The 27,433-nt window shown below is 41.9% G+C and overlaps 1 protein-coding gene across 1 annotated transcript; it reads left to right on the top strand.

The window, feature by feature from the left end:
- The first annotated feature begins 211 nt into the window (after nucleotides 1-211).
- Nucleotides 212-27,224, top strand: LOC115177964 (integrin alpha-L). The gene is made up of 31 exons (XM_029738967.1): nucleotides 212-359; nucleotides 1,996-2,110; nucleotides 2,940-3,037; nucleotides 3,263-3,330; nucleotides 3,692-3,806; nucleotides 4,018-4,148; nucleotides 4,992-5,134; nucleotides 5,265-5,418; nucleotides 11,572-11,707; nucleotides 11,931-12,007; nucleotides 12,258-12,381; nucleotides 12,524-12,666; nucleotides 15,133-15,273; nucleotides 15,478-15,675; nucleotides 15,798-15,928; nucleotides 17,561-17,715; nucleotides 18,222-18,388; nucleotides 18,589-18,711; nucleotides 18,862-18,932; nucleotides 19,045-19,186; nucleotides 19,604-19,702; nucleotides 19,999-20,078; nucleotides 20,309-20,386; nucleotides 20,486-20,564; nucleotides 23,495-23,602; nucleotides 23,705-23,746; nucleotides 23,866-23,982; nucleotides 25,165-25,278; nucleotides 25,385-25,414; nucleotides 25,514-25,624; nucleotides 25,720-27,224. Exons 1-31 carry the CDS (start codon nucleotides 311-313, stop codon nucleotides 25,942-25,944), a joined length of 3,564 nt encoding a protein of 1,187 aa, XP_029594827.1. The 5' UTR covers nucleotides 212-310; the 3' UTR covers nucleotides 25,945-27,224.
- Nucleotides 27,225-27,433: the final 209 nt, after the last annotated feature.

The raw sequence follows: 27,433 nt of genomic DNA, 5'->3' as shown, positions 1-27,433 counted from the left end.
GGACCCAGGGCAAGAATATATTTAACCAACTGTTAGTCTAAATGTAATTCAGAACACAGTGGCATGTTGTAACGATTTGGGAGAAGCCCAGGTAAAATGGAGACATGTATAGGCTAACCTGGGAATGTACATCCACATACTCACCCAAATGATAGTGAACTACCACAGCTACTTTTGGGGGTGGAGACACCTCATATAAGACGAGGCACACAGGAAACCAAGTGCAGGAAGACGAGTAAGTTTCATTTGCAAAGGTTGAGTGTTGCAATATTTTCCTCACTGCATGCTAGTGAACAAAGTGAAATAGAAGATGTCCAGGCAGGGACCCCTCTGCCTACTCACCTGCATGGCAGCCATGGGTAAGCGCTGACTATCAGGATTTCACTCAACTTAATATTCAATTACATATTAAAGGGGTTGAACAAAACATCATTAGCTCAAATAGTAAAAAGAAGTAAATTACTTTCAATATTACACGTTTTAAATTACAGTTTAGTTTGAGTTTTGCTATTCCTGACTAAATCTAAATATGTTGAACTGTTCACACCATTGCAATCAGTAGACAAACTTGAAGTATTGTAGAGGAGGATATGTTTTCAAAATGGATGCTTAACTTGCACAAGGATCATTTCTGTAAAAGGAAGGTGCCTAATGTTGCCATTGCCATCGACTAATGGGGATCCCAATAAAATCAAAAATTCAATGCTCTGAATTTAATTTACTTGTTAGATGCTTCATTGTCACTATTTGGGGGCTTTTTAGAAAACAGAACTAGTCATACACTATCTTGTGGTTTCAAGTCAATAACGGTAACCGACTTCCACTTTTTACAATTTAAGGCAGTAGTTGGTTGGGACCATAGGCCACTTAACCTTTTAAACCTAGATACAACTTCCTTGTCGATTCATGTTTTTTAGTCACTCAATGATAAGCATTAACTTTTGGCCATTTATCACACATTTTTCATAGTGAAAAAGTTATAAAGAAGTTATTTACAATGTTACAGCTACATTAACTATTGATGGCAGTTCTGGTTGAACCACAGTAGCCTATAGCACACCTATGTTCAGTCCAAAAAATGTAAATGATGATTCCTCAAAATACATTTATGCACCTTTTCATCCATGTGCACATCTTACACACTACTTGTTTTCACCAGAGCCTGCGCCAGACTATGATCAGCTGGGGGTATTTATTATGAAGGCCTATATGATATTTAAATCTGTCTCTGGTGGATATTCTATGACCCGGTCTTACATAGCACAGGTCAGGGGGTATGGCAGCCTAGGCCTACGAATGATTGATTAATATATGAATTACCCAAATGTGTAACACATCTCTGTCTTCACTATTCCCATCTTGCACAATTCACGTATCTCTGCAAGCATCAGCTCCAATGGCCTCTCTCTCTTCCCCTCTCCTCTCTCTATTGATAATAGCTCTTGTACGAGTATCCTAGCTCAATGCAAGTCCCAGGAATAGCAATATAGTTTGGTCACTTATTTTGAGCAATTTCTTTTAACTAATAGGGAGAAGCAGCTTGCTCTTGCTTGCTGAGTATAAAATAGGCTACAGGGTTGGCAATGAACTGGCGGGCAGTTTGACTGGCTAGAGCATGTAGCTCTGGTGTAGTAATACTTATATCAATAAATGACTGTATCCAAATGTTGATAGAAGGTTTTTTGGGTGGGCACAAAAGTTAAAAGTCAAAGTCATTGCCCCCCGCCCCAATGCCCCCATAGTGCCGGCACTGGTTTTCACTGACCACAATCTAAAATATGAAAATATGCCAATTTCCTGTGTTGTAGGGAAGATCGGATATCTAACATTTGTGTGAAATGCTGTTTAGATGACGTATTTTATTGTACATCGTGGTACATCGTGTACATCGTGGCCTAATAGACAGCAAATATTTCCGAATATAATTTTTATGCATCTAACCCAAATAGTTGTGTCTGTCATCCGATTGTACCCTTCTTTCTTTTCACTCGCCAGCTGTCTCTTCAATGGCTTTCAACATCGATGAAGCAAACCCAAAAATCTACAAGGGGGCGGAACAGGATTTCTTTGGATACAAAGTCCTGCAATTCATATCTGGCAAGGAGAAAGGGCAAGTGTTACTGTTATCGTCATAGTGAAAAATGCTAAGTATTACAAACTTCATCTGCAAAACAATATCACAAACCTGAGGAAACAAAAATGACCAGAAAAATGCACCTGTATCTGCAAACATGCACTATATATATCCATAGCTATGTATTTAGAAATATATATATGTTTCTGTAAGCTCCAAAAGTATTGGGACAGTTACACATTTTTTGTTGTTTTGGCTCTGTACTCTGTACTTTTTTTTTAAATGACATAATGACTATGAGGTTAAAGTGCAGACTGGCAGCTTTAATTTGAGGGTATCTTCATCCGTGTCTGGTGAAGCGTTTAGAAAGTACAACACCTTTTGAGTGTTAGACGTACAAATATCACACCCCAAGACATGCTAACCTCTCACCACTACAATAACAGGGGAGTTTATGCCTCTGTAACTTTCTCACTCATTGTTATTCAAGACTCATTGAGGATTATCCTTTCATGGTAGCATCCACATATTATATTCTTATTTAGTTTCTTAAATGATGTGAGCTGCATCCAATGCCCATGACTAATGTGCATCAGTGTATTAGTTATGCATACGTTGATGGAATGGAAATTCTGACTTGTGTTCCGTCATATCACACCTCTGACAACATCCTGCTTTCCTCCTTCACCATGCATTTGCTATTCTAACCTTAGTAACCAAAAGAAAACAGATATACAAAAGTAATTTACCACATTGTCAGAAATGTTATGCAACCATTCTTGATCTAAAGTTTGTCATATATATAAGAAGTGGATGCAGTCTCATCTAAATCAGCCAAACTAAGCTTTTTATTTTTCGCACACAGGGTAATGGTCAGTGCGCCACATCAGAAGAACGGATCTGGTGGAATCTGTAGATGTGCTCAAGACCGAACAAACTGTACAGACTGTTACACTCCTGAAGGTAGAGATGGATGTTGATGATGCACTATACTGTACTTACTGGACTGCAATTTAGAAAGGTGGCTACCTTAACAAAATGAATAATTATAAGTATTATTAGAACATGTAACAGCTATCACGGTAACCATGGCTAATCGAGTATTAAAATATTGTTGAAATGTCAACAAGATCTTGAAAATGAGAAACAATAGTTGATTCTGCAAGTCTGCCTTTTCCCTTCCAACAGAAACTGACACAATCAAGTACATTGGACTGTCTATGGCTGGACAATCTACTTCTCCTCCAACGTTCACTGTAAGAAAACCACCAAATATTTAATTTGATCGTGTTCTTGTTTTCAAATACTCCATGTGAGTGTACTGTGCATATGTAATATGTTTGCCAGCATTTACATAGGCAGCCCAATTCAGAATTTTTCTTCACTAATTGGTCTTTTGACCAATCAGATCAGCTCCACCAATTAGTGGAAAAAAGGTCAGAATTGAGCTGCCTGTGTAAACCTGAATGACTTGTTTCGCTTGAGTTATAAAACAATAGCTAAGCAATCTAAAAATGATCATGCCAAATTCCTGTAACTCTCTTTTGAAGACATCTGAGGTCCACCAGACAATCCATTATTTTATCACATTTACAATGACGTATTCTCCTCATTCAGGCCTGCAGCCCTGGCCTGGCACACGAGTGTGATGGGAACTCCTATCTGAACAGTATCTGTTATCAGTTCAACAGCCAGCTCCACATCACCTCGAACTTCACACCTGCCTTCCAAGGTATAACAGTGAAACTTGAACATATCTGTAGATAACATAACCTAAGATTTTTTGGTATATATTGACTGTTTATTCATGTCATGCTAAATTACATTAGGATTAGGTCACAAAATATTAATTGTGAATGATAAGATCTGGATTCCTGAATATGTGAAGAATGTTGTGAATGTTGTACATCATATACATTTATGTAATTCACTTTCTCTTACAGAATGTACTAAGAAAATAGTGGACCTCGTTTTCCTCTTTGACGGATCAGGAAGCATGACAGTGGATGAATTTGATAAGAACAAAGGTTTCATAAACAATATCATGACAACCCTAAAAAACTCCTCAATTAAGGTATTCTTCCCCTTTAAAGTTCATAACTTAAATCATGCTCGTGAGGTTGCTGAACATACATCTGTTTATCTACACTCTTAGAAGTAAAGGTGCCTAGAAGAACCTTTTGAGTTGCCACCCCGGCGGAACCTTTCCAGTTCAAACAGGTTCCTTGAGGAACCTCTTCTTAAAAGGGTCTTGGAGGAACCCCTGTGTAAAGGTTCAAACCATAACCTTTTTCTGATGGGAGGAGTTACATTTTGAACCTTTTTAATAATATATTGTAGTGGTGGCAGCCTATCAGATTGGAGCCGTGGCTTTCAGATAGGCACTTTTTGGACACCCGTTAGCGTAAATGTCATTCCTGTTCATCATGTTAAGTTTCACACTGCAAACTAAATCCTTGAATATTTATACATATTATATATTTCAATAAGCCTCATTGTAAGCCTCATTGACAATACAAAAATATTATTGTTTAACCTTCACATGTGATGACAATACAGCAGAACAGATAAACAGGAGTGACATTTACTCTTACGGGTGGCCTACAAAATATATACAGTATCTTAAAGCCACGCCCATACTAAGCCACGCCTCTACTCCAGGGTCCCTCCACGAACCCAATGCTACATTGAACCATTCAAAGTTCCTCCAAGAACCCCTCAACTAACCAAAGGTGCAAATATGAACCACTTGACTAGCAATGGTTCCTTGAGGAACTCCAGGGGTTCCTTAAGGATCTTCAGGTTTCCTCGAGTCACCACTAATTCTAAGAGTGTATGTGCAATGGAAAGTATGGTATTATGGTAAAGTATGGTATTAGTCAATATTAGTCATCTTTTCCTCTTTTGTAAACGACAGTTCGCAGCGGTTCAGTTCTCAACAAACACCAGGACAGTTTTCAACTTCAGAGACTACCAAGAGGAGAGAGCCTTGGATAATCTTTGGAAAGAAAAGCACATGGCTGATCTAACCAACACACATAAGGCGATAGACTTTGTCTTGTAGGTCCCAGTTGATAATTATTAATCAGTTTTACTTTCAAAGTTCTAACCGAATACTCTGAATCTGATCAAAGGGGAATGTGGTGTAGGAAAGATAGCTTGATCTGTTGTTTGAATACATCTATTTCAGGAACAACATTTTTGAAAACCAAGCTGCCGGCGCCACCGCAGATGCAACTAAAGTACTGGTCATAATAACAGATGGAAATCCCAGTGATAGTGATAGAAGGTTAAACTCTATCAAAAGAAGTGATGAGAAAAACATCATCCGCTTTGTCATCGGGGTAAGTCCTATAATACCTATAATACCCCCTACACAACACCACACAATTGTATGACTTAATTCAATTACAACTGTTCATCCTCATGTTAGTTAGCTAATGCTAAAGAAGCAGTATTTTTATCTTCTCCATTTACCATAAATTGTTGTGGGATAATTAGGAGTACAGCAACACCTTCCATCCCTGGATTGAGATACATTTTCAAATTGTTTCACTTGAACTTCACCGAGGTGCAAATGTATTGGCATATGGCCGTTTCGACTAGTTGATCACCAGTGTATACCAGTGTTAGTGCTTTTAATGTATGATTTCAATGTATGCTGCTTACATTCATGTGTGTTTCTCAAATATTACACTAGGTGGGAGTTTTTTAAAGCTGCAATGTATGTACCTTTTTGGGCCACCTGACCAATTTCACATAGAAATGTGTGTTATAGATCTGTCATTCTCATTGAATGCAAGTCTAAGAAGCGGTAGCTCTGGTAGATATCTTCTATGTGCGCTATTTCTATGCTCCCCGTTTTTAAGTTTCGATTTTGCATCTTTTACTTTCCGTTTTGTACACCAGCCTCAAACAGCTGAAAATACAATATTTTTGATCATGGAAAATATATTCTACAGCGATTTGGATGGTACAATGATTCTCCACACTTGCTTGTTTTGTCACAAACTGAAATTAAGCGAACTATTAGAAGTTCATCAACCAGGAAATGGCAGAGTGATTTCTGCATAGTGCATCTTTAACCTGTTATAATCTACATTCCACAGGGCCTACACACAACGAATGACATACTCTTGATCTCGTGCTGTTCTATGGTCTGAATATTGATAGCTTGGAAACTATTGATGTGTGTGTCTCTGACCATATCAGTATTGCTTTTAAAATGCTTCCCCCCCACCTAAAAATGTGTCTGTTCCCACTCCCATCAATACCTCCACAACTGCTAGTAAATTTACAAATGCTTTTTAATCCTCTACTAAGGATCCTGTTCTGTGTCATCACACTGATGATTTGCTGAACAGGTTCAATTACATACTGTATGTCAGGCTACGTTTGACTCAGTGGCACCAGTTAAAAGCAAGAATAAACTGTCTGCCAGAGTCTCATCTTGGTTAGATGACCACACTCGTTACCCTTAAAAAGGGTTTTAAAAAAAATGCTGAACGTGAAATTACAATGTTGTGGTTAAAGATGCAAGAGCAAACTACTTCTCTACCCTGATCTCTGAGAACTCCCACAACTCGAAAATTCTGTTTAAGACAATTGAACATATTGTTTGTGCCAATCGGGCTTCAGCTCACTTCACAGCACGGAAACTGGTTTATTGAAAATCAATAATGAAGGGCTGTGGTGGTCAGGAAATTTTGTCATACAGTTATTGTCATGCAAAAGGATTTAAGTAGTTTGCTCTTGAGAAGTAGTTTGCTCTTGCATCTTTAACCACATATATATAATTTGAAACATGTTGTAACGAGTGCACAGGGAGTCAGGAAGCAAGTTCAGGAGAGCATAATTTAATAAACAAAACAATAAACACGAACAACGCACAGACAGGAAACTGAAAGAGAAACAATAACGCCTGAGGAAGGAACCAAAGGGTTCCAATGGGTGTATATGTGTGTGTGTGTGTGTGTGTGTGTTTATATATACTGCTCAAAAAAATAAAGGGAACACTTAAACAACACATCCTAGATCTGAATGAAAGAAATAATCTTATTAAATACTTTTTTCTTTACATAGTTGAATGTGCTGACAACAAAATCACACAAAAATAATCAATGGAAATCCAATTTATCAACCCATGGAGGTCTGGATTTGGAGTCACACTCAAAATTAAAGTGGAAAACCACACTACAGGCTGATCCAACTTTGATGTAATGTCCTTAAAACAAGTCAAAATGAGGCTCAGTAGTGTGTGTGGCCTCCACGTGCCCGTATGACCTCCCTACAACGCCTGGGCATGCTCCTGATGAGGTGGCGGATGGTCTCCTGAGGGATCTCCTCCCAGACCTGGACTAAAGCATCCGTCAACTCCTGGACAGTCTGTGGTGCAACGTGGCGTTGGTGGATGGAGCAAGACATGATGTCCCAGATGTGCTCAATTGGATTCAGGTCTGGGGAACGGGCGGGCCAGCCCATAGCATCAATGCCTTCCTCTTGCAGGAACTGCTGACACACTCCAGCCACATGAGGTCTAGCATTGTCTTGCATTAGGAGGAACCCAGGGCCAACCGCACCAGCATATGGTCTCACAAGGGGTCTGAGGATCTCATCTCGGTACCTAATGGCAGTCAGGCTACCTCTGGCGAGCACATGGAGGGCTGTGCGGCCCCCCAAAGAAATGCCACCCCACACCATGACTGACCCACCGCCAAACCGGTCATGCTAGAGGATGTTGCAGGCAGCAGAACGTTCTCCACGGCGTCTCCAGACTCTGTCACGTCTGTCACATGCTCAGTGTGAACCTGCTTTCATCTGTGAAGAGCACAGGGCGCCAGTGGCGAATTTGCCAATCTTGGTGTTCTCTGGCAAATTCCAAACGTCCTGCACGGTGTTGGGCTGTAAGCATAACCCCCACCTGTGGACGTCGAGCCCTCATACCACCCTCATGGAGTCTGTTTCTGACCGTTTGAGCAGACACATGCACATTTGTGGCCTGCTGGAGGTCATTTTGCAGGGCTCTGGCAGTGCTTCTCCTGCTCCTCCTTGCACAAAGGCGGAGGTAGCCGTCCTGCGGCTGGTTTGTTGCCCTCCTACGGCCTCCTCCACGTCTCCTGATGTACTGGCCTGTCTCCTGGTAGCGTCTCCATGCTCTGGACACTACGCTGACAGACACAGCAAACCTTCTTGCCACAGCTCGCATTGATGTGCCATCCTGGATGAGCTGCACTACCTGAGCCACTTGTGTGGGTTGTAGACTCCGTCTCATGCTACCACTAGAGTGAAAGCACCGCCAGCATTCAAAAGTGACCAAAACATCAGCCAAGAAGCATAGGAACTGAGAAGTGGTCTGTGGTCCCCACCTGCAGAACCACTCCTTTATCGGGGGTGTCTTGCTAATTGCCTATAATTTCCACCTGTTGTCTATTCCATTTGCACAACAGCATGTGAAATTTATTGTCAATCAGTGTTGCTTCCTAAGTGGACAGTTTGATTTCACAGAAGTGTGATTGACTTGGAGTTACATTGTGTTGTTTAAGTGTTCCCTTTATTTTTTTGAGCAGTGTATATCAAATCAAATCAAATGTATTTATATAGCCCTTCTTACATCAGCTGATATCTCAAAGTGCTGTACAGAAACCCAGCCTAAAACCCCAAACAGCAAGCAATGCAGGTGTAGAAGCACGGTGGCTAGGAAAAACTCCCTAGAAAGGCCAAAACCTAGGAAGAAACCTATAGAGGAACCAGGCTATGAGGGGTGGCCAGTCCTCTTCTGGCTGTGCCGGCCGGGGTGGAGATTATAACAGCACATGGCCAAGATGTTCAAATGTTCATAAATGACCAGCATGGTCAAATAATAATAATCATAGTAGTTGTCTAGGGTGCAACAAGTCAGGAACTCAAGAGTAAGTGTCAGTTGGCTTTTCATAGCCGATCTTTGAGAGTATCTCTACCGCTCCTGCTGTCTCTAGAGAGTTGAAAACAGCAGGTCTGGGACAGGTAGCACGTCCTGTGAACAGGTCAGGGTTCCATAGCCGCAGGCAGAACAGTTGAAACTGGAGCAGCAGCACGGCCAGGTGGACTGGGGACAGCAAGGAGTCATCATGCCAGGTAGTCCTGAGGCATGGTCCTAGGGCTCAGGTCCTCCGAGAGAGAGAGAGAAAGAAAGAAAGAAAGAGAGAATTAGAGACAGCATATTTAAATTCACACAGGACACTGGATAATAGAGAGAAATACTCCAGATGTACCAGACTGACCCTAGCCCCCCGACACATAAACTACTGCAGCATAAATACTGGAGGCTGAGACAGGAGGGGTCAGGAGACACTGTGGCCCCATCCGATGAAACCCCCGGACAGGGCCAAACAGGCAGGATATAACCCCACCCACTTTGCCAAAGCACAGCCCCCACACCACTGGAGGGATATCTCCAACCACCAACTTACTATACTATATATATAGTGTGTATGTGTGTGTGTGTGTGTGTGTGTGTGTGTGTTTATATATATATATATATATATATATATATATATATATATATATAGAAGGTAATCAGGGAAGTGATTGAGTCCAGGTGATTCTGATGACGCGCAGCCTGGTGACCTAGAGGCCGGAGAGGTAGCACACGTGACACTTGTCCGATAAACTAGATTTATAGTTATTTGGAATCTTTAGTTGTGAACGATACAAACCTTTAGAATGCCTTAGAAATCAAAAGATATATGGGCTACATGATGTGACTATAGGCTGTTGGTGATTTGAGAAAGTCGCAAAAAAATCTTGCGCTCTGTTCATTGTCTCAGGCTGCACACACTCCCATCAAGTGATCATATTTTCGCACATCTAAATATTCTCAATTAAATATTTACTTTACTAATATGTAAAATTAGTTGTGATTTAGAATGGCCTATTGTCAAATGGGCAGGAACAGGGGCAAGAAAAAAGACATGTCATGGGTATGCACTCAAATAGCGAATGGAGGCCACTTTCCCGCTTGTAAATTTTTAACTGGCATTGGTCAAGCTACTCCGGTTATTTCACTGCGTGACAGGTGATATTTCGCCCAAACTCTGTATGCCATGGACTCTCCAACCCTGTTCCTGCAGCTACCGAGTGCTTAATTTGGGAAACCAAGTGAAATCTGTTCGGGAACATCGACAGTAACATGTTTTCACAACTAAACATATTTCATTAAACTGTTCAGCCCCTCTCTCTGCACACTTTGTGTTGAGATATTCTGTAGCTAAAGGTGTCAACCTATTCATTTTGAAAATATATAAAATTCCCTATTACTAGGTTATTCAAAATCAAATACAAATGTGCTATAGGCTAACTCTGAATTAGCATCATTAGGCTAGACCAATTATGTACCAATCTTAAATCAGTGTTTTTTAAAAATGTTTTTCTGCCATGTGTAATATGCGGTAGGCTATGTATTGTATACAGTGCCTTCGGAAAGTATGCAGACCCCTTGACATTTTCCACATTTTATGTTACACTAAAATGTATTAAATAAAAAAAATCCTCAGCAATATACACACAATACCCCATAATGACAAAGCGAAAACAGGTTTTTAGAAATGTTTGCAAATGTGTGTGTAATGTGTATATATAAGTATTCAGACCCTTTGCTATGAGACTCGAAATTGAGCTCAGGTGCATCCTGTTTTCTTTGATCATCCTTGAGATGTTTCTACAAATTGATTGGAGTCCACTTGTGGTAAATTCAATTGATTGGACATGGGAGAACCTTCCAGAAGGACAACCATCTCTGCATCACTCACCCAATCAGGCCTTTATGGTAGGGTGGCCAGACAGAAGCCACTCATCAGTAAAATGCACATGACAGCCCCCTGGAGTTTGCCAAAAGAGAAACAAGGTTCTCTGGTCTGATGAAGTAAGATTGAACTCTTTGCCCTGAATGCCAAGTGTCACGTCTGGAGGAAACCTGGCTACATCTCTACGGTGAAGCATGGTGGTGGCAGCATCATGCCGTGGGGATGTTTTTCAGCGTCAGGGACTGGGAGACTAGTCGGGATCAAGGCAAAGATGAACGGAGCAAAGTACAGAGAGATCCTTGATGAAAACCTGCTCCAGAGCGCTCAGGACCTCAGACTGTGGTGAAGGTTCACTTTCCAACAGGACAATGACCCTAAGCACAGCCCAGACAACGCAGGAGTTGCTAAGGGTCATGTCTCTGAATGTCCTTGAGTGGCCCAGCCAGAGACCGAACTTGAAATAGACCTGAAAATAGCTGTGCAAAGACGCTCCCCATCAAACCTGACAGCTTGAGCGGATCTGCAGAGAAGAAGGGGAGAAACTCACCAAATACAGGTGTGACAAGATTGTAGCATCATACCCAAGAAGATTCAAGGCTGTAATTGCTCCCAAAGGTTTTTCAACAAAGTACTGAGTAAAGGGTTTGAATACTTATCTTAATGTGATATCAGGTTTTTATTTTATCTACAATTGCATTATGCTATATTTCTTGGCAGGTCAAGAATGTCGATTTGACGAAACTAAAGTCCCTGGCATCAGAGCCAAAAGAGAACAACACTTTCCTCATCGAGGACTACAACGGACTAAAAGGAATCCTTGACAACTTTCAAAAAAAGATCTTCAACATTGAAGGTACAACTCCGGATTCAGATAAACTCTTAGTACTACTTACTTATTTTTCAGCAAAGTCCCTGTCAACTGAAAGTTGTTATTCATTTAAAAAACCTGAAGTGGAAATACTGGTCACTTCCTGAAATATACTGGTATTTATTTTTGGTGATAACACCTTACTCAAGAAATTCCACAGTAGAAGTATTAATGTATCGCTAGTTATATCAGTGTCCGTATGTTCTAGGTTCCAAGACTGCTCTGGCTGGAAACTTGACTAAGGAGATGTCTCAGAGTGGGTTCAGTGCTGTCTACGTTGATAAGGTGAGATACACAATAGTATGTCCAGCATGTTTTATCATCTTAAATGTTCATTTGTAATATGTATCAATTGTTTTAAAATGTTTAGTACAATGCTTCTACATTGTACTACAAATCCTTGTAAATGCTTAAATACGCATTTATAAATGTAATGACCACCATTGCAGCTAGTTTATAGACACAGTATATAGTTAATGAATGCTTATTAATAAAATGTCATACAATATGACCCAATGTTTTATTTCCTCTACAGGACACCTTGGTTCTGGGCTCAGTGGGATCAAACAACTGGCGTGGATCTCTCTTTGAGACTGAGGGTCTGAGATCAGAGGAAAGGGAAATTCAGGACCCCACATTGGACAAAGATTCCTATATGGGTAATGGAATATTAAGCTCAAAAAATGATATTGCTCAAATGTGAATTTGAACAAACACTATTTTCAAGGCTCTGTTAGTTCAGATGTTTCAGTGAAAGGAGTGTAGTTACAATGGACCTACATTTCTTCATTGTTATTACAGGATACTCTGTAGCTGTTGGGAAGAAGAATGAGAACCTTCTATATTTTACCGGAGCACCAAGATCTGAACACATGGGACGGATCCTACTTTTTAACAAGGTTAACAACAACTGGATTGTGGCACAAAGATTGCCTGGAGAACAGGTTGGTAACATTAGCTATTTCTGCAAGCAGTGTGGTATCTGAATCAAGTTATACAATAGGGACAGCATGAAACCAGCTTTTGGGGTGTAAGGGCTGTCGTGAGAGACAGACCAAGGTGCAGCGGAGTTAGTGTTCATCATAAAAGGTTTTAATGATCAACGAACACTATACAAAAGAAACCAAAAAACGACTAGCAACAGTTCTGTTAGGAACACACTAAACAGAAAACAATTACCCACAAAACCCAAAGGAAAAACATGCTCCTTATGTGTGACTCCCAATCAGCAACAACGAGCTTCAGCTGTGCCTGATTGGGAGCCACACACGGCCCAAAACAAAGAAATACAAAAACATAGAGAAAGGAACATAGAGCGCCCACCCAATGTAACACCCTGGCCTAACCAAAATAAAGAACAAAAAACCCCTCTCTATGGCCAGGGCGCTACAGTACCCCCCCCCCCCAAGGTGCGGACTCCGGCCGCAAAACCTGACATTGAAGGGGAGGGTCCGGGTGGGCCTTCTTACGGCGACGGCTCAGGTGCGGGACGTGGCCTCTGCTCCACCATTGGCGTCGCCCTCTTAGGTGGCGCACCTGGCCGCGCCGAAGGTCTGGTGGACGACCCTGACTGCGCCCGGCTGGCCGCGATGGCTGCGCCCGGCTGGTGGGCGACCCTGGTTGCGCCCGGCTGGCGGGCAGCGATGGCTGCGCCCGGCTGGCGAGCGGCGATGGCTGCGCCCAGCTGGCGGTGATGGCTGCGCCCGGCTGGCGGGCGACCCTGGTTGCGCCCGGCTGGCGGGCGTCCCAGGCTGCGCCCGGCTGGCGGGCGTCCCTGGCGGCTCCGGCGGCACTGACCCAGGATTCACTTGGCTGAGAAGACATGTAAGAGGCCTGGCCCTAGGCGTAGGCACAGGACTCCCCGGGCTGGCGTGCAGCTCTGACTGCTCTGGAAGGCGGGCGGCTCTGGCGGCTCCGGACAGGCGGGCGGCTCTGGCGGCTCCGGACAGGCGAGCGGCTCTGGCGGCTCCGGACAGGCGGGCGGCTCTGGCGACTCCGGACAGGCGGGCGGCTCTGGCGGCTCCGGACTGGCGGGCGGCTCTGGCGGCTCCGGACTGGCGGGCAGCTCTGGCGGCTCCGGACTGGCGGGCAGCTCTGGCGGCTCTGGACTGGCGAGACCCACTGGATGCCTAGTCCTAGGAGGCGGCACAGGACGGATCAGGATGGGGAGACCCACTGGAGGTCTGGTCCGTGGAGGAGGCACAGGCTTGACCAGGATGGGGAGACCCACTGGATGCCTAGTCCTGGGAGGTGGCACAGGATGGACCAGGATAGGGAGACCCACTGGAGGCCTGGTCCGTGGAGACGGCACAGGAGAGACCAGGATGGGGAGACCCACTGGAGGCCTGGTCCTGGGAGGTGGCACAGGACGGACCAGGATAGGGAGACCCACTGGAGGCCTGGTCCGTGGAGACGGCACAGGAGAGACCGGGTCCTGAAGACGCACTGGAGGTCTAGAGCGCACGGCCTGCACAACCCGTCCTGGCTCAATGCCCAATCTCCCCCGGCAGATGTTAGGAGCTGGGATGTAACGCACCGGGCTCTCCACGCGTAATGGGGACACCGTGCTCTTTACTGCATAACACGGTGCCTGACCAGTACTACGTAGCCTCCTGTATGCACGGGGAGCTGGCTCAGGTCTCCAACCTGACTCTGCCACACACCCCGTGTGCCCCCCCAAATTTTTTGGGGGGCTGCCTATCGGGCTCTACCTGCCTCCCAGGCAGGTTGTCACAGTGGTCCCGCAATTGCTCCCATGTCCAGTCAATCCTTGACTCCAACACCTCCAGCGACCAGGATGCCATCTCCTCCCGAGCGCGCTGCTTCCAATAGTCCTCCTTGACTTCCATCTGCCCTCTTCTCCGCTGCTTGGTCTTTTGTGGTGGGTAATTCTGTAAGGGCTGTCGTGAAAGAGAGACCAAGGTGCAGCGGAGTTAGTGTTCATCATAAAAGGTTTTAATGATCAACGAACACTATACAAAAGAAACCAAAAAATGACTAGCAACAGTTCTGTTAGGAACACACTAAACAGAAAACAATTACCCACAAAACCCAAAGGAAAAACATGCTCCTTATGTCTGACTCCCAATCAGCAACAACGAGCTTCAGCTGTGCCTGATTGGGAGCCACACACGGCCCAAAACAAAGAAATACAAAAACATAGAGAAAGGAACATAGAACACCCACCCAATGTAACACCCTGGCCTAACCAAAATAAAGAACAAAAAACCCCTCTCTATGGCCAGGGCGATACATGGGGTTACTTCAAAGGTTGAATCACTCCTCTGATAGTAAAGAGGAACACATGATGTCACTTTTTATGTTTACTTATGAGTTTCATTCAAAACCAAGGGACTTCTTAGAACATTTCAAAACTATTTTTGTATGAATGTAAGTTTTGATTTTCTCAGATGGGCTCCTACTTCGGGGCAGAGCTGTGTTCTGTGGACATAGACTCAGACGGCAACACAGACTTCCTACTGGTGGGTGCACCAATGTTTCACCAACCTCCGAGAGAGGGCAGGATCTACGTCTACACACTGAGTGATAAGGTGGGCTGAACTGTGAACCTCTGAACAACAGATTCAAATGCTGTATTTTTTTGGTTGAATATGTTCATCAGGGACAAGGTGATCTGGAAGCCAAAATATATTCATTTGGATATAAATATCCATCATCTTCAATAATAATGCACAAAAAGACAGTGTAATATGTATTTATCTTCATGTGATCTCTCCTCGCCCTTCCGTTATTAGCTGGAACTGAGGATGGAGATGAATGTTTCAGTGCTGTCTCAGGGTAGATTCGGCTCCTCCATCTCGTCTCTCACAGACCTGAATGGAGATGGGCTGAAGGATGTAGCTGTGGGCGCTCCACTTGAGGATGATCACAGGGGGGCCGTGTACATCTACCTGGGTGAAAAGCTAAAGGGGATCCGCCCTGAATTCAGCCAGGTGAGGCCGACGAAGATGGAAATCATTCAAAACGGCCCTTCACAATCAAATAAAACAGACATCCCTCCTGGGATATCAATATCAATGGCTTTTCATTAAATGTGTATGTTTTCTTACTGCAGCGCATCTCAGCTGTGATGATGAGATCTAAGCTCCAGTTCTTTGGCCAGTCAATTGATGGGAAGATGGACCTGGGTGAGGATGGACTGACTGATATCGTAGTAGGAGCGCGTGGCGCAGTTGTTGTCTTGAGGTACGAGACCAAAAAATGATAAGAAAAGACAGCTGGTTTAAATAGACAGTTGTTACATCTAGATGTTCCGCTAGCGGAACGTCTGCTCCAATATCCAATGATGGGCGTGGCGCGAAATACAAACTCCTCTAAAATCCGAAAACTTCAATTTTTCAAACATATGACTATTTTACACCATTTTAAAGACAAGACTCTCCTTTATCTAACCACACTGTCCGATTTCAAAAAGGCTTTACAGCGAAAGCAAAACATTAGATTATGTCAGCAGAGTACCCAGCCAGAAATAATCAGACACCCATTTTTCAAGCTAGCATATAATGTCACAAAAAACAAAACCACAGCTAAATGCAGCACTAACCTTTGATGATCTTCATCAGATGACACACCTAGGACATTATGTTATACAATACATGCATGTCTGTTCAATCAAGTTCATATTTATATCAAAAACCAGCTTTTTACATTAGCATGTGACGTTCAGAACTAGCATACCCCCCGCAAACTTCCGGGGAATTTACTAACAATTTACTAAATTACTCACGATAAACGTTCACAAAAAGCATAACAATTATTTTAAGAATTATAGATACAGAACTCCTCTATGCACTCGATATGTCCGATTTTAAAATAGCTTTTCGGATGAAGCACATTTTGCAATATTCTAAGTACATAGCCCAGCCATCACGGGCTAGCTATTTAGACACCCACCCAGTTTAGCCTTCACCAAAATCACATTTCCTATAAGAAAAATGGTCTTACCTTTCCTGTTCTTTGTCAGAATGCACTCCCAGGACTTCTACTTCAATAACAAATGTAGGTTTGGTCCCAAATAATCCATCGTTATGTTCCATCAGCGACGTTTTGTTAGTGCGTTCTAGACACTTTCCGAATGGTAAATCACGGTCGTGCGCATGGCGCAGAACGTGACAAAAAAATTCTAAATATTCCATTACCGTACTTCGAAGCATGTCAACCGCTGTTTAAAATCAATTTTTATGCAATTTATCTCGTAGAAAAGCGATAATATTCTGACCGGGAATCTGCGTGTCTCTAAACTGAGGGAAAAACCGAAAGACGGGGGCTGGGCAGGTCACGCGCCTAAGCCTTTGTCTGCTGATAGACCACTTAGCTTTTGCTCTCGTGTGTTTCAGCCAGGGCTTTGAATTACGTTATTCCTGTTTTCCCGGGCTCTGAGAGCCCATTGGAGACATGGGAAGTGTCAAGTAACAGCAGAGATCCCTTGTAATAGATAGAAAGAATCAACAAGGGCAAGAAATGTTCAGACAGGGTACTTCCTGAACAGAACCTTCTCAGGTTTTTGCCTGCCATAGGACTTCTGTTATACTCACAGACACCATTCAAACAGTTTTAGAAACTTTGGAGTGTTTTCTATCCAAAGCTAATAATTATATGCATATTCTAGTTTCTGGGCAGGACTACTAATCAGATTAAATCGGGTACGTTTTTTATCCAGCCGTGAAAATACTGCCCCCTAGCCATAAGAGGTTAACCAGTAAAAATATCCCACTAGGGTGCACTGAACGGTGGCTGCGCTCAATGAGGTGTGGGCAGAGCTACCCAACATCGTACAATGTAGGCTAACATCCCAATCTTTATCTCGATCGCTCACAGGTCCAGACCGGTCCTCAGCATCTCTGCTCATCTCCACTTCCATCCCTCGGAGATCAGCACTGATAGATTTGACTGTCTGGCAAAAGAGATCATTTCCCCCGTGGTCACTTTAACAGCCTGCTTTAACATGGCAGAGGCAACAAAGAGTAAAGCTGGTAAGAACTCTCAGAACTTTAGGAACACTAAAGGCTTTGTGCTTTCCAACAGAAATGGAGTCATGATCTGAGACCACATAATTGTGGCCTTGGTGGTCCAGGTCGGAGCCTCTGTGAATAGCTAAATCACTGACCACAATAAGTGTGTCTTGGTCTCTTCCTATTCTGAAGACCAGTGGAGGCTGCTGAGGGGAGGCTGCTCATAATAATGTCTGGAACAGAGCAAATGGAATGGCATCAAACACATAGAAACTATGTGTTTGATACCATTCCACCTATTCCGCTCCAGCCATTACCACAAGCCCGTCCTCCCCAATTAAGGTGCCACCAACTTGTGGTGAAGATGAAGTCCAAGTGTATCGAAAGGTTGGGCCTTGGTCTGGATCTGGGTCAAAAGAGTTAAGGTCTTGACTCCATCTCTCCTTTCTAATGGTGTTCATCAGCAGACAACCATGAGGTTCAGAACTTCTCTCCCTGATAAGGAAGACTCTTGTGTACTTTTCCAGAGGTGCTGAGTGCAGGGATGAACGTCTCCTACTCGCTGGATGTGGATCCAGTGAGACAGAGGAGCCGAGCCTTTTACAGTGACACGAACAAAGGGGCCAGAAGTCTTCTCTCTACAGTGGAGCTGAGAAAGGAGCGGACTTGCTTCAACCACTCAGTCTACATGACAGTATGAACAATGACAAACTGTAGCTATGCAACAATACAACAACTATAATGTATCTCGTAAGGAGGGGATTTAATGATTAACATTAAGTTGTTAGGTTGTTGAATTCTTATTGTGTATTGATCTTATTCAGTGATGAGAAGAATGAGGGTTTTTCAGGACTATGGATAGGGAAATTAATGCCACATTTTATTTTCTTCCAGCAATGCGTGATCGACACATTATCGCCCATAATCATCCAACTTCATTTTTCTCAATCTGAAAGCCAACAAGAGGGTCTTACTGCCATGCTGAATACTGCCAGTCCTACACAGGCTGTGGTCGAGGTACAAAGATACATTCTGGGTCTGACTAAAACCTGTTCACAATGATCAAAAGTACTAGCAATGACTGTGGACTGAGTACTGTAATTTAGCCAAAGACCTGTAAAAACAGGTCATCTAAACACATTCACAGTTGTCTTGACTTCGTCATAGGTGCCCTTTGAAAAGAACTGCAAAGAAAATGAAATATGTGTGGCAGAGCTTGAGGTGGACTTCAACTTTATGTAGGTATCTGATAGAGGCAACATAAAGTAACTTGTTTGTAGCTGTAATAATTACTGACTGTTCAAAAAAAGCATGTTTTCTTTGACTGTATGTATTTTGTCTCTCTTTCAGCACATCAACTTTATTAGTGGTGGACCAGAGTTACTTCAACGTGACTATAAGACTGTCCAATCACGGGGATGACTCCTACAACACCAGTCTAACTCTCCTCTACCCTCCTGGCCTCTCATTCTCCATGATGCATCTTCTGAAGGTAATACCGACACCCCTCCATCTATTGTGTAATTCATTCTGATGTTTTCTTCTTGCTCTCATCTAAACCAGTGTTATTCAATCCTGGAGACCTAAAACATGTTCAGGCAATCAAGGTTTTGATGATTAGTTTAATCAGGGGTGTTCCTTCTGGGCTGGAACAAAAGCTTGCCTTGCTCGTCATGTGGGACTGCAGAACCAGGATAGGAGAATGTTAATTTAAACATCAGTTTTCCGACAAACATTTAAATGTTCACGACATGTGCTAATTATTCATAAAATGTAGCAACATATTTAGTGTTGAATTGATTCATTCCTTAAACTGTTAATATGCTTGTTTGTTAATTTTAGACTATGTCACTGACTCAGATGTACAAACCGGAATTATTTACACACTTGACATGTCTGTATTCCATAGTCTACAAGGAGAACGGTGTTCAGCTGTGGTGGTCTGGAAGGTGAAATGGACAGAACTACATGCAGTGTCAGCATACCGGTCTACCGTAGTAAAACTACAGTGAGTGATTACTTAGATATACCCGCAAATAATACTGTGAATCCACTGGTAAAGCTTTTAAAATGTTGTCCTTCGATGATAAAGACTCAGAGCTAAAAGCAGTGACAAAGCAGTAACTCAATGTCATTAAAACAGCTTTGATCACTGAGTGATACATGCCTTGTAAAGAAAGAATTCAATTTAATCAATTTTGAATTCGGGCTATATAAAAAAAAAAATCCACTTTCCCAGTTTTTATGATCTCATTTCAAATCGTCTTTATTTTTTCTTCGGAACTATGCCATCTTCCTTCTCAGGCAGTGTTCACCAGTAAATTCCATGTTTTGAATACATACGACTGGAACGACACAATGGAGATGACCGTCATCGGACTGAGGTAGAAATCTGCTTCCAGTGTGAATATGTTAGAGCAGTAGCTAGACGAGAGATTAGAATCAGTCCAGGAAACACCCTTCCTTTCCCCATGTAGTCGAAGTTTTCAACATACATTGCTTAAAACTAACTCGTTTTATACAACCTCAATACCTTCTACTCAATTAGCTGAAGGACTTCATAGCATTCCATTTATGTACACAAAAAATTAATTTGCCTTTCCTTTATTCACAGTGACAATGGAAACTCAATCAATAGTTCCCTTACCAGGACCATCCCTGTTCAATTTGCAGTTGACCTGGTAGTAAAAGCGTAAGTCTTTACAAGCCTGTACTTAACATTTTGTTTGAGAATGACTCCATCAAGTTAATTGAATAAAATCAAGGTGACTTATATATCTTGTTGTTGAAGCCTTCCCCAAGACTCCACCACTTACATGAACTTTACTCTGGAGGACACATCACCTAAAAGACTGGTGAATGTATATGAGGTAAACAATCAACTGCTATTGCTGTGACTGATATTAAGTGTGATTCACACGATGTGGGGGGTAATGTTCTGTGTTTTAAACAAAACATACTTTATTGTTACTCAAACCATTTACATTCATTCAATAATAAGATTATTGTGAATTCTCTGATTAATATAATTGTTTGATTAAAATGTATAAATGCATTGCAAAAAAAAAAAAGTCCCTTAAAATCCATTTTACATGGACAGCTGATAATCAGGCTACCTGATCGGACTGAAATTCTGAAGATCGCCAATCAAAATAAACGTTGTATCACAACGATCATATCATTTTTGGGAAGCCCATTAGATTCTTAGTGTACAAAACATTAACGATATCTTCCTAATATTGAGTGGCAAACACCTCCTTTTGCCCTCAGAACAAGCCTCAATTCGTCAGGGCATGAGCTCTACAAGGTGTCGAAAGCGTTCCACAGGAATCAAATCAAATTTTATTGGTCACATACACGTGATTAACAGATGTTATTGCGGGTGTAGCGAAATGCTTGTGCATCTAGCTCCGACAGTGCAGTAATATTTTACAAGTAATATCGAACAAATTACACAACATATACCCAATACACACAAATCTAAGTAGGACTGAATTAAGACTATATACATATGGACGAGCAATGTCAGAGTGGAATGGACTAAGATACAGTAGAATAGTATAGAATACAGTATATACATATGAGTAATGCAAGATATGGAAACATTAAGTGAATGAGAGAGTATAGAAAACAGTAAATACATATGAGATGAGCAATGCCAGATATGTAAACATTATTAAGTGACTAAGATACCGTAGAATAGTATAGAATACAGTATATACATATGAGTAATGCAAGATATGGAAACATTAAGTGAATGAGAGAGTATAGAAAACAGTATATACACATGAGACGAGTAATGCCAGATATGTAAACCTTATTAAAGTGACTAGTGTTCCATTCCATAAAGTGGCCAGTGATTTCTTTCTTTCTTTTTTCTTTTTTTTGTATTTTCTCCCCATTTTCGTGATATCCAATTGGTAGTAGTTACAGTCTTGTCTCATCGCTGCAACTCCCGTACGGACTCGGGAGAGGCGAAGGTCGAGAGCCATGCGTCCTCCGAAACACAACCCAACCAAGCTGCACTGCTTCTTGACACAATGCCCATCCAACCCTGAAGCCAGCCGCACCAATGTGTCGGAGGAAACACCGTCCACCTGGCGACCGTGTCAGCGTGCGCTGCGCCCGGCCCGCCACAGGAGTCGCTAGTGCGCGATGAGACTAGGATATCCCTGCCGGCCAAGCCCTCCCCTAACCTGGACGACGCTGGGCCAATTGTGTGCCGCCCCATGGGTCTCCCGGTCGCGGCTAAAGTGGCCAGTGATTTCTAGTATATGCCTATAGGCAGCAGCCTCTAATGTGCTAGTGATGGCTGTTTAACAGTCTGATGGCCTTGAGATACAAGCTGTTTTTCAGTCTCTCGGTCCCAGCTTTGATGCACCTGTACTGACCTCGCCTTCTGGATGATAGCGGGGTGAACAAGCAGTAGCTCGGGTGGTTGATGTCCTGATCTTTTTGGCCTTCCTGTGACATCGGGTGCTGTAGGTGTCCTGGAGGGCAGGTAGCTTTCCCCCGGTAATGCATTGGGCAGACCGCACAACCCTCTGGAGAGCCTTGCAGTTGCCCTTGATGTTGGCCCATGTTGACTCCAATGCTTCCCACAGTTGTGTCAAGTTAGCTGGATGTCCCTTGGGTGGTGGACCATTCTTGATACACTCGGGAACCTGTGGTGCGTGAAAAACTCAGCAGCGTTGCAATTCTTGACACAAGCCGGTGCGCCTGACACCTACTACCATACCCAGTTCAAAGGCACTTTAATATTTTGTCTTGCCCATTCAGTCTCTGAATGGCACACACACAATCCATATCGCAGTTGTCTCAAGACTTAAAAATCTTTTAACCTGTCCCCTCCTCTTCATCTACACCTATTGAAGTGGATTTAACAAGAGACAAGGGATAAGGGATCATAGCTTTCACCTTTCTATATCATGGAAAGAGTAGGTGTCCTTTAATGTTTTGTACACTCAGTGTATAAAGTTTGTATGTGAAAAGTAATTCTAAGATGCATACGTTAGGATTTTCTGGACTCGCATCACTCGCGACACAGAGGGATGCTCGCGGTGCTCATGATAGCAAATGAGCAGATCAGATACACCACAGGATACAGATACACCGTTAAAGGGATACTGCAAGATTCTTGTTCTACTCACCTAGAGTCGGATGAACTTGTGGAAATAATTTATTTCTCTGCGTGCAGTATGAAGGAAGTTAGTGGTCGTTTTGCGAGCCAATGCTAACTAGCGTTAGCTATCGCAATGACTGGAAGTCTATAGGTACGGTAGCATAGCTCTCTCACAGTGTCCCTTTAAAGGAGTTTACATGTTCCAATAATTTGAAAAGATTGCAAATAAGATGTTTTAATAGGTTTACGCTTACTTCGCTCATGAGCTTACGTCGCTCATGAGCTTACGTCGTTTAAGATAATCAGAGAAAGGTGTTTACATGACTAATGCTAAACTTAGTATTGCTATAATCAGTTAAATATTGAATTATTTGTGTGCATATTCTCTGTCCACAGGAGGTTGGTGGAACCTTAATTGGGGAGGACAAGCTCGTGGTAATGGCTGAAGAGGAATCAGTGGAATGATATAAAATACGTCAAACACATGTTTGATGCCATTCCATTTGCTCCATTCCAGCCATTATGAGCCATCCTCCCCTCAGCAGCCTCCACTGCCTCTGTCGCCCTAAGCTTGCTCATTTGGGGGTTTAAGTATATGTTTTGTTACACGTTCTGTGACAAATGCCTTTGTATAAAATCTCAATATAAATGATTGATTGAATGTGTCATTGTTTACAGGTGCAGAACTTAGGCTTTATGCCTGTACCCGTCACAGTCACCTTCACTTTCCCAACTAAGCTTGAGCACAAATTTGAAATGAAGGACTACCAAATATCTGTCTTACAGGTAAATTGTTCACATTGCTTACGAAAATGCTGACATTTTACTGCCACAATTTATTTCAATAGGAAACAGCCTAATACAAGTTTTGTTTCTTTTTTTATAAAGAACCATACTCAATGTGGAAAGATTATCAATTCAACAACAGAGGTGAGTATTCAAATATGCCCCTCACTCTTGACATTGTTGGTAACCGATCCAATCAGGTTACAACTCAGTATAGTAATCATGTTACTGAAACACACATTTTGTCCTGGCTGTGTTAACAGTACCGCTCTCCAGAAAAATCGATTGAGTGTGAAAGTTTCCTTTTGGAGAAGTTTTCGACAATTACATTTGTGCTGTCTGGAAATGTTTCCTTCAAGGACCTCGATCAACATGCAAGGGTCTGTATTAAGCCAACTTGAACAAATGATGGTACAGAGTAACAACATGCTAATAATTAATGAGACTTTGGGACAGCAAACATCTCTCTTTAAATCTTTGTCATGCTTATTATTCATTAGCACGCTACACCATTTAAGCTAGAAACGCCATTCAAACTTTAAAATGTGCAGAGTGGTCAGGACCAGTGTGCTTGCATACAACTTATTGATAAATATTATACTTTTTAAACTATTGAGCTTTTTGTCCTCCATCTACTTCCATGGGATTTCTTCAACATTCGAAAAGTTCCATTGTTACAGACTCCCATGAATTCCAACATTCTATTATACAAATCAAGAGATAGATGTCTTAATAACAGCATCAACTTCATTCATTAAGTTGACTTCCCACTGTTGAGTATGCCATGCAACAGACGTGGCAAATAGCCTAGTAGTTTAAAAAAACTTTTGTAGGCTTTTGAATGGTATTCAATGGGCAAAATTGTAGCGCAATAGTTAATAAACTTGAAGCTCATGCAAAAGACCAGGGATATGAACATGGAAGTATGACGTAGGAACGTGTCACTTGCTTGGCTTATTAACTGCCAGAGAACTTTCAAATGAATAGCACTGGGTGAACACATTCTAAGCATGAGACAATGAGTAAACGGTGACTGACAAATCAGCTACTTTCCCAACAACTTAGACAAAAACTTAGAGGGTATGACATCTTGGTCTACTTCTCTGCTTTTCATATGTAAAATCAGAACAGAAATATCTTCTACCTATCAAATGATGCAGCTTTGTTAGTAACTGCACCAACTACATTTTCTGTCAACTTTTACAATCTGAAATTTTGACCACTTTCCGAGCATTTTATTCCAACTTAGACGTTATGACATAGGGGTCTACTTCTCTGCTATTCAAATCTGATATCAGACAGCTGTTCTAGTATTATTAGCTGTTCTAGTTCTAGTATTAACTATTTTCGTCTAAACTTTTGAAACAATTGCCGTTTTGACCACTTTCCCAACAAGTTAGACAAAAACGTAGAGCTTCATCTAACTTTTCTGCTATTTAAATCTGTATTCAGAACACTTCTTCTACTACCACAAAATACTTTTAAAGAACTGAAGCAAGTAACACAATTTTACTTAATGTAAAATTACCACCTAGTTCTACTAACAATATCTCACTCTACAGAGCTTGTCATTGCCAAAGAAATTCACTGGGGATAGAGAAACAGTCCATTTCATCAGTTTTGTGAAACTCAGCTATGACAAAAAACGATTTGTCCAGACAGCGAGTGACCCAAGGGTAAGTTTCCTGTAAAAAAAAAAACTTTCTTCAACAAAGATATAAATATTTCTTGAGCAAAGATTCACAAAAGCATCAATTTTGTATGTATTTATTTGCTCATTAGGATAACTCTTCAAGCTTCCACCAAACACAGGTAATTCCATTTGTGGAATGAAACTGGTTTACTGTATAAGAATGGTTTTTAAATTGCTTGTTCCATCGTCACTCATTGTCTCAAAATGTATTCCTCCAGATTGATGTTCAGGCTGAGATCATCATTCCTCCCCATAGAGACCTGATAATAGGGACAGGAGTTGGAGTAGGACTCTTCCTCCTGATCATCATCACAATGGCCATGTATATGGTGAGTATCAAAGCTGCGACAGAACCTTTGCTTCTGCATTGTAAGGACCAACACTTTGATTCACATTTTTCACATTGTTTTTCCTTTCTACTCAGCTGGGATGTTTCAAGAGAAAAAGGCCTGTTGATAATGCACAGGAAGATGAGAAAGAAGGGGAACAGTGTGAGCAAGAGCTACAGCCTGAGAGTGGAGCAAAGGAGTCAAACCTTCTCCTTGACGACAGTCAAACAGAAAACAATGGCTTCCCCACTAGTGAGGCGGTAGGGGAGGGACCAAAAGAGAAGCAGGATGCGTCAGTCAGAAGCAGGCTAATGGAGTAGAGAAACTCTTTTCATGCCACTTCCATATGGAAGGGACTTTTTAATAGCAGGTTAGGAGAACTTACGCAGCAGGTTAAGATAATTAATGCAGCAGGTTAGAGAAAGGAGTAGAGGTCCAAGCAAAAAAAACTTAGATATAGAATAATTGTTAGATTAATTAATATAGAGTCTGACCTGACTACAGAACCATGCATATCACTCAATATGTGATTATGTCTGAAATACTTTTTAAAAAATAGATGTTTCATGGATATTTATGTTTGATAAAACATGACCAAAGTGATTCAATATTATACACGAGTGGTCCTGTGTGGCTCAGTTGGTAGAGCATGGTGTTTGCAACACCAGGGTTGTGGGTTTGATTCCCATGGGGGACCAGTACAGGAAGAATTTTTTTTAATTAAATGTATGCATTCACTACTGTAAGTTGCTCTGGATAAGAGTGTCTGCTAAATGACTAAAATGTAAATACTGTTTCAATGTTTATGTCAAGGTAAAAAATATGACTTTGTATGATTGCTGTAATGTCATTAATTGAAATGACTGTGTTCTTGCTAAAGAAATGTACATTATACTGTAAGATGTATACTATATATACAAAAGTATGTGCACACCCTTTCAAATTAGTGGATTCGGCTATTTCAGCCACACCTGTTGCTGACAGGTGTATGAAATTGAACACACAGCCATGCAATCTCCATAGACAAACATGGCAGTAGAATGGCCTTACTGAAGAGCTCAGTAATGCATAGCCATAACATGATGCAGTCACCACCATTTCTTGAAAATACGACGAGTGGTAGCCAGTGATGTGTTGTGTTGGATTTTTTGCAGTATTTATTTTGCAGTGCCTTATTTCAAGCAGAATGCATGTTTTGGAATATATTTATTTATTCTTCTTTTCATTCGGTCATTCAGATTAGTATTTCGGAGTAACTACAACATTGTTGATCCATCCTCAATTCTCTCATATCACAACCATTAATAACTCCAACTGTTTTAAAATCACCATTGCCCTCATGATGAAATCCCTGAGCAGTTTCCTTCCGGCAACTGGATGGATGCCTGTATCTTTGTAGTGACTGGGTGTATTGATACACCATCCAAAGCCTAATTAATAACTTCACCATACGCAAAGAGAAATTCAGCGTCTGCTTTAATCATGTTTACACATCTACCAATCTGTGCCCTTCTTTGCGAAGCATTGAAAAATCTCCCTGGTCTTTGTGGTTGAATTTGTGCTTGAAATTAACTAATCAATAAAGTTGTCTTACAGATAATTGTGTGTGGGGGGGTCCATACAACTTATTATGTGAAAGCACATTTTTACTCCTTAAATCATTTAGGCTTGCCAAAAGAAAGGAATACTTATTGCCTAAAGACATACATCTACAAACAAACTTCCACTGACATTATGGGTGGTGTGTGGAGATCAGTGAAACAAAATATCAATATAATCCATTTTAAAGTCAGGTTGTAACATGTGGAA

The sequence above is a fragment of the Salmo trutta genome, chromosome 38, assembly GCF_901001165.1.
Source record: "Salmo trutta chromosome 38, fSalTru1.1, whole genome shotgun sequence".
NCBI lineage: Eukaryota > Metazoa > Chordata > Actinopteri > Salmoniformes > Salmonidae > Salmo > Salmo trutta.
Note: the sequence above shows the minus strand (reverse complement) of the source record. Positions and strands in the feature narration are given on the sequence as shown.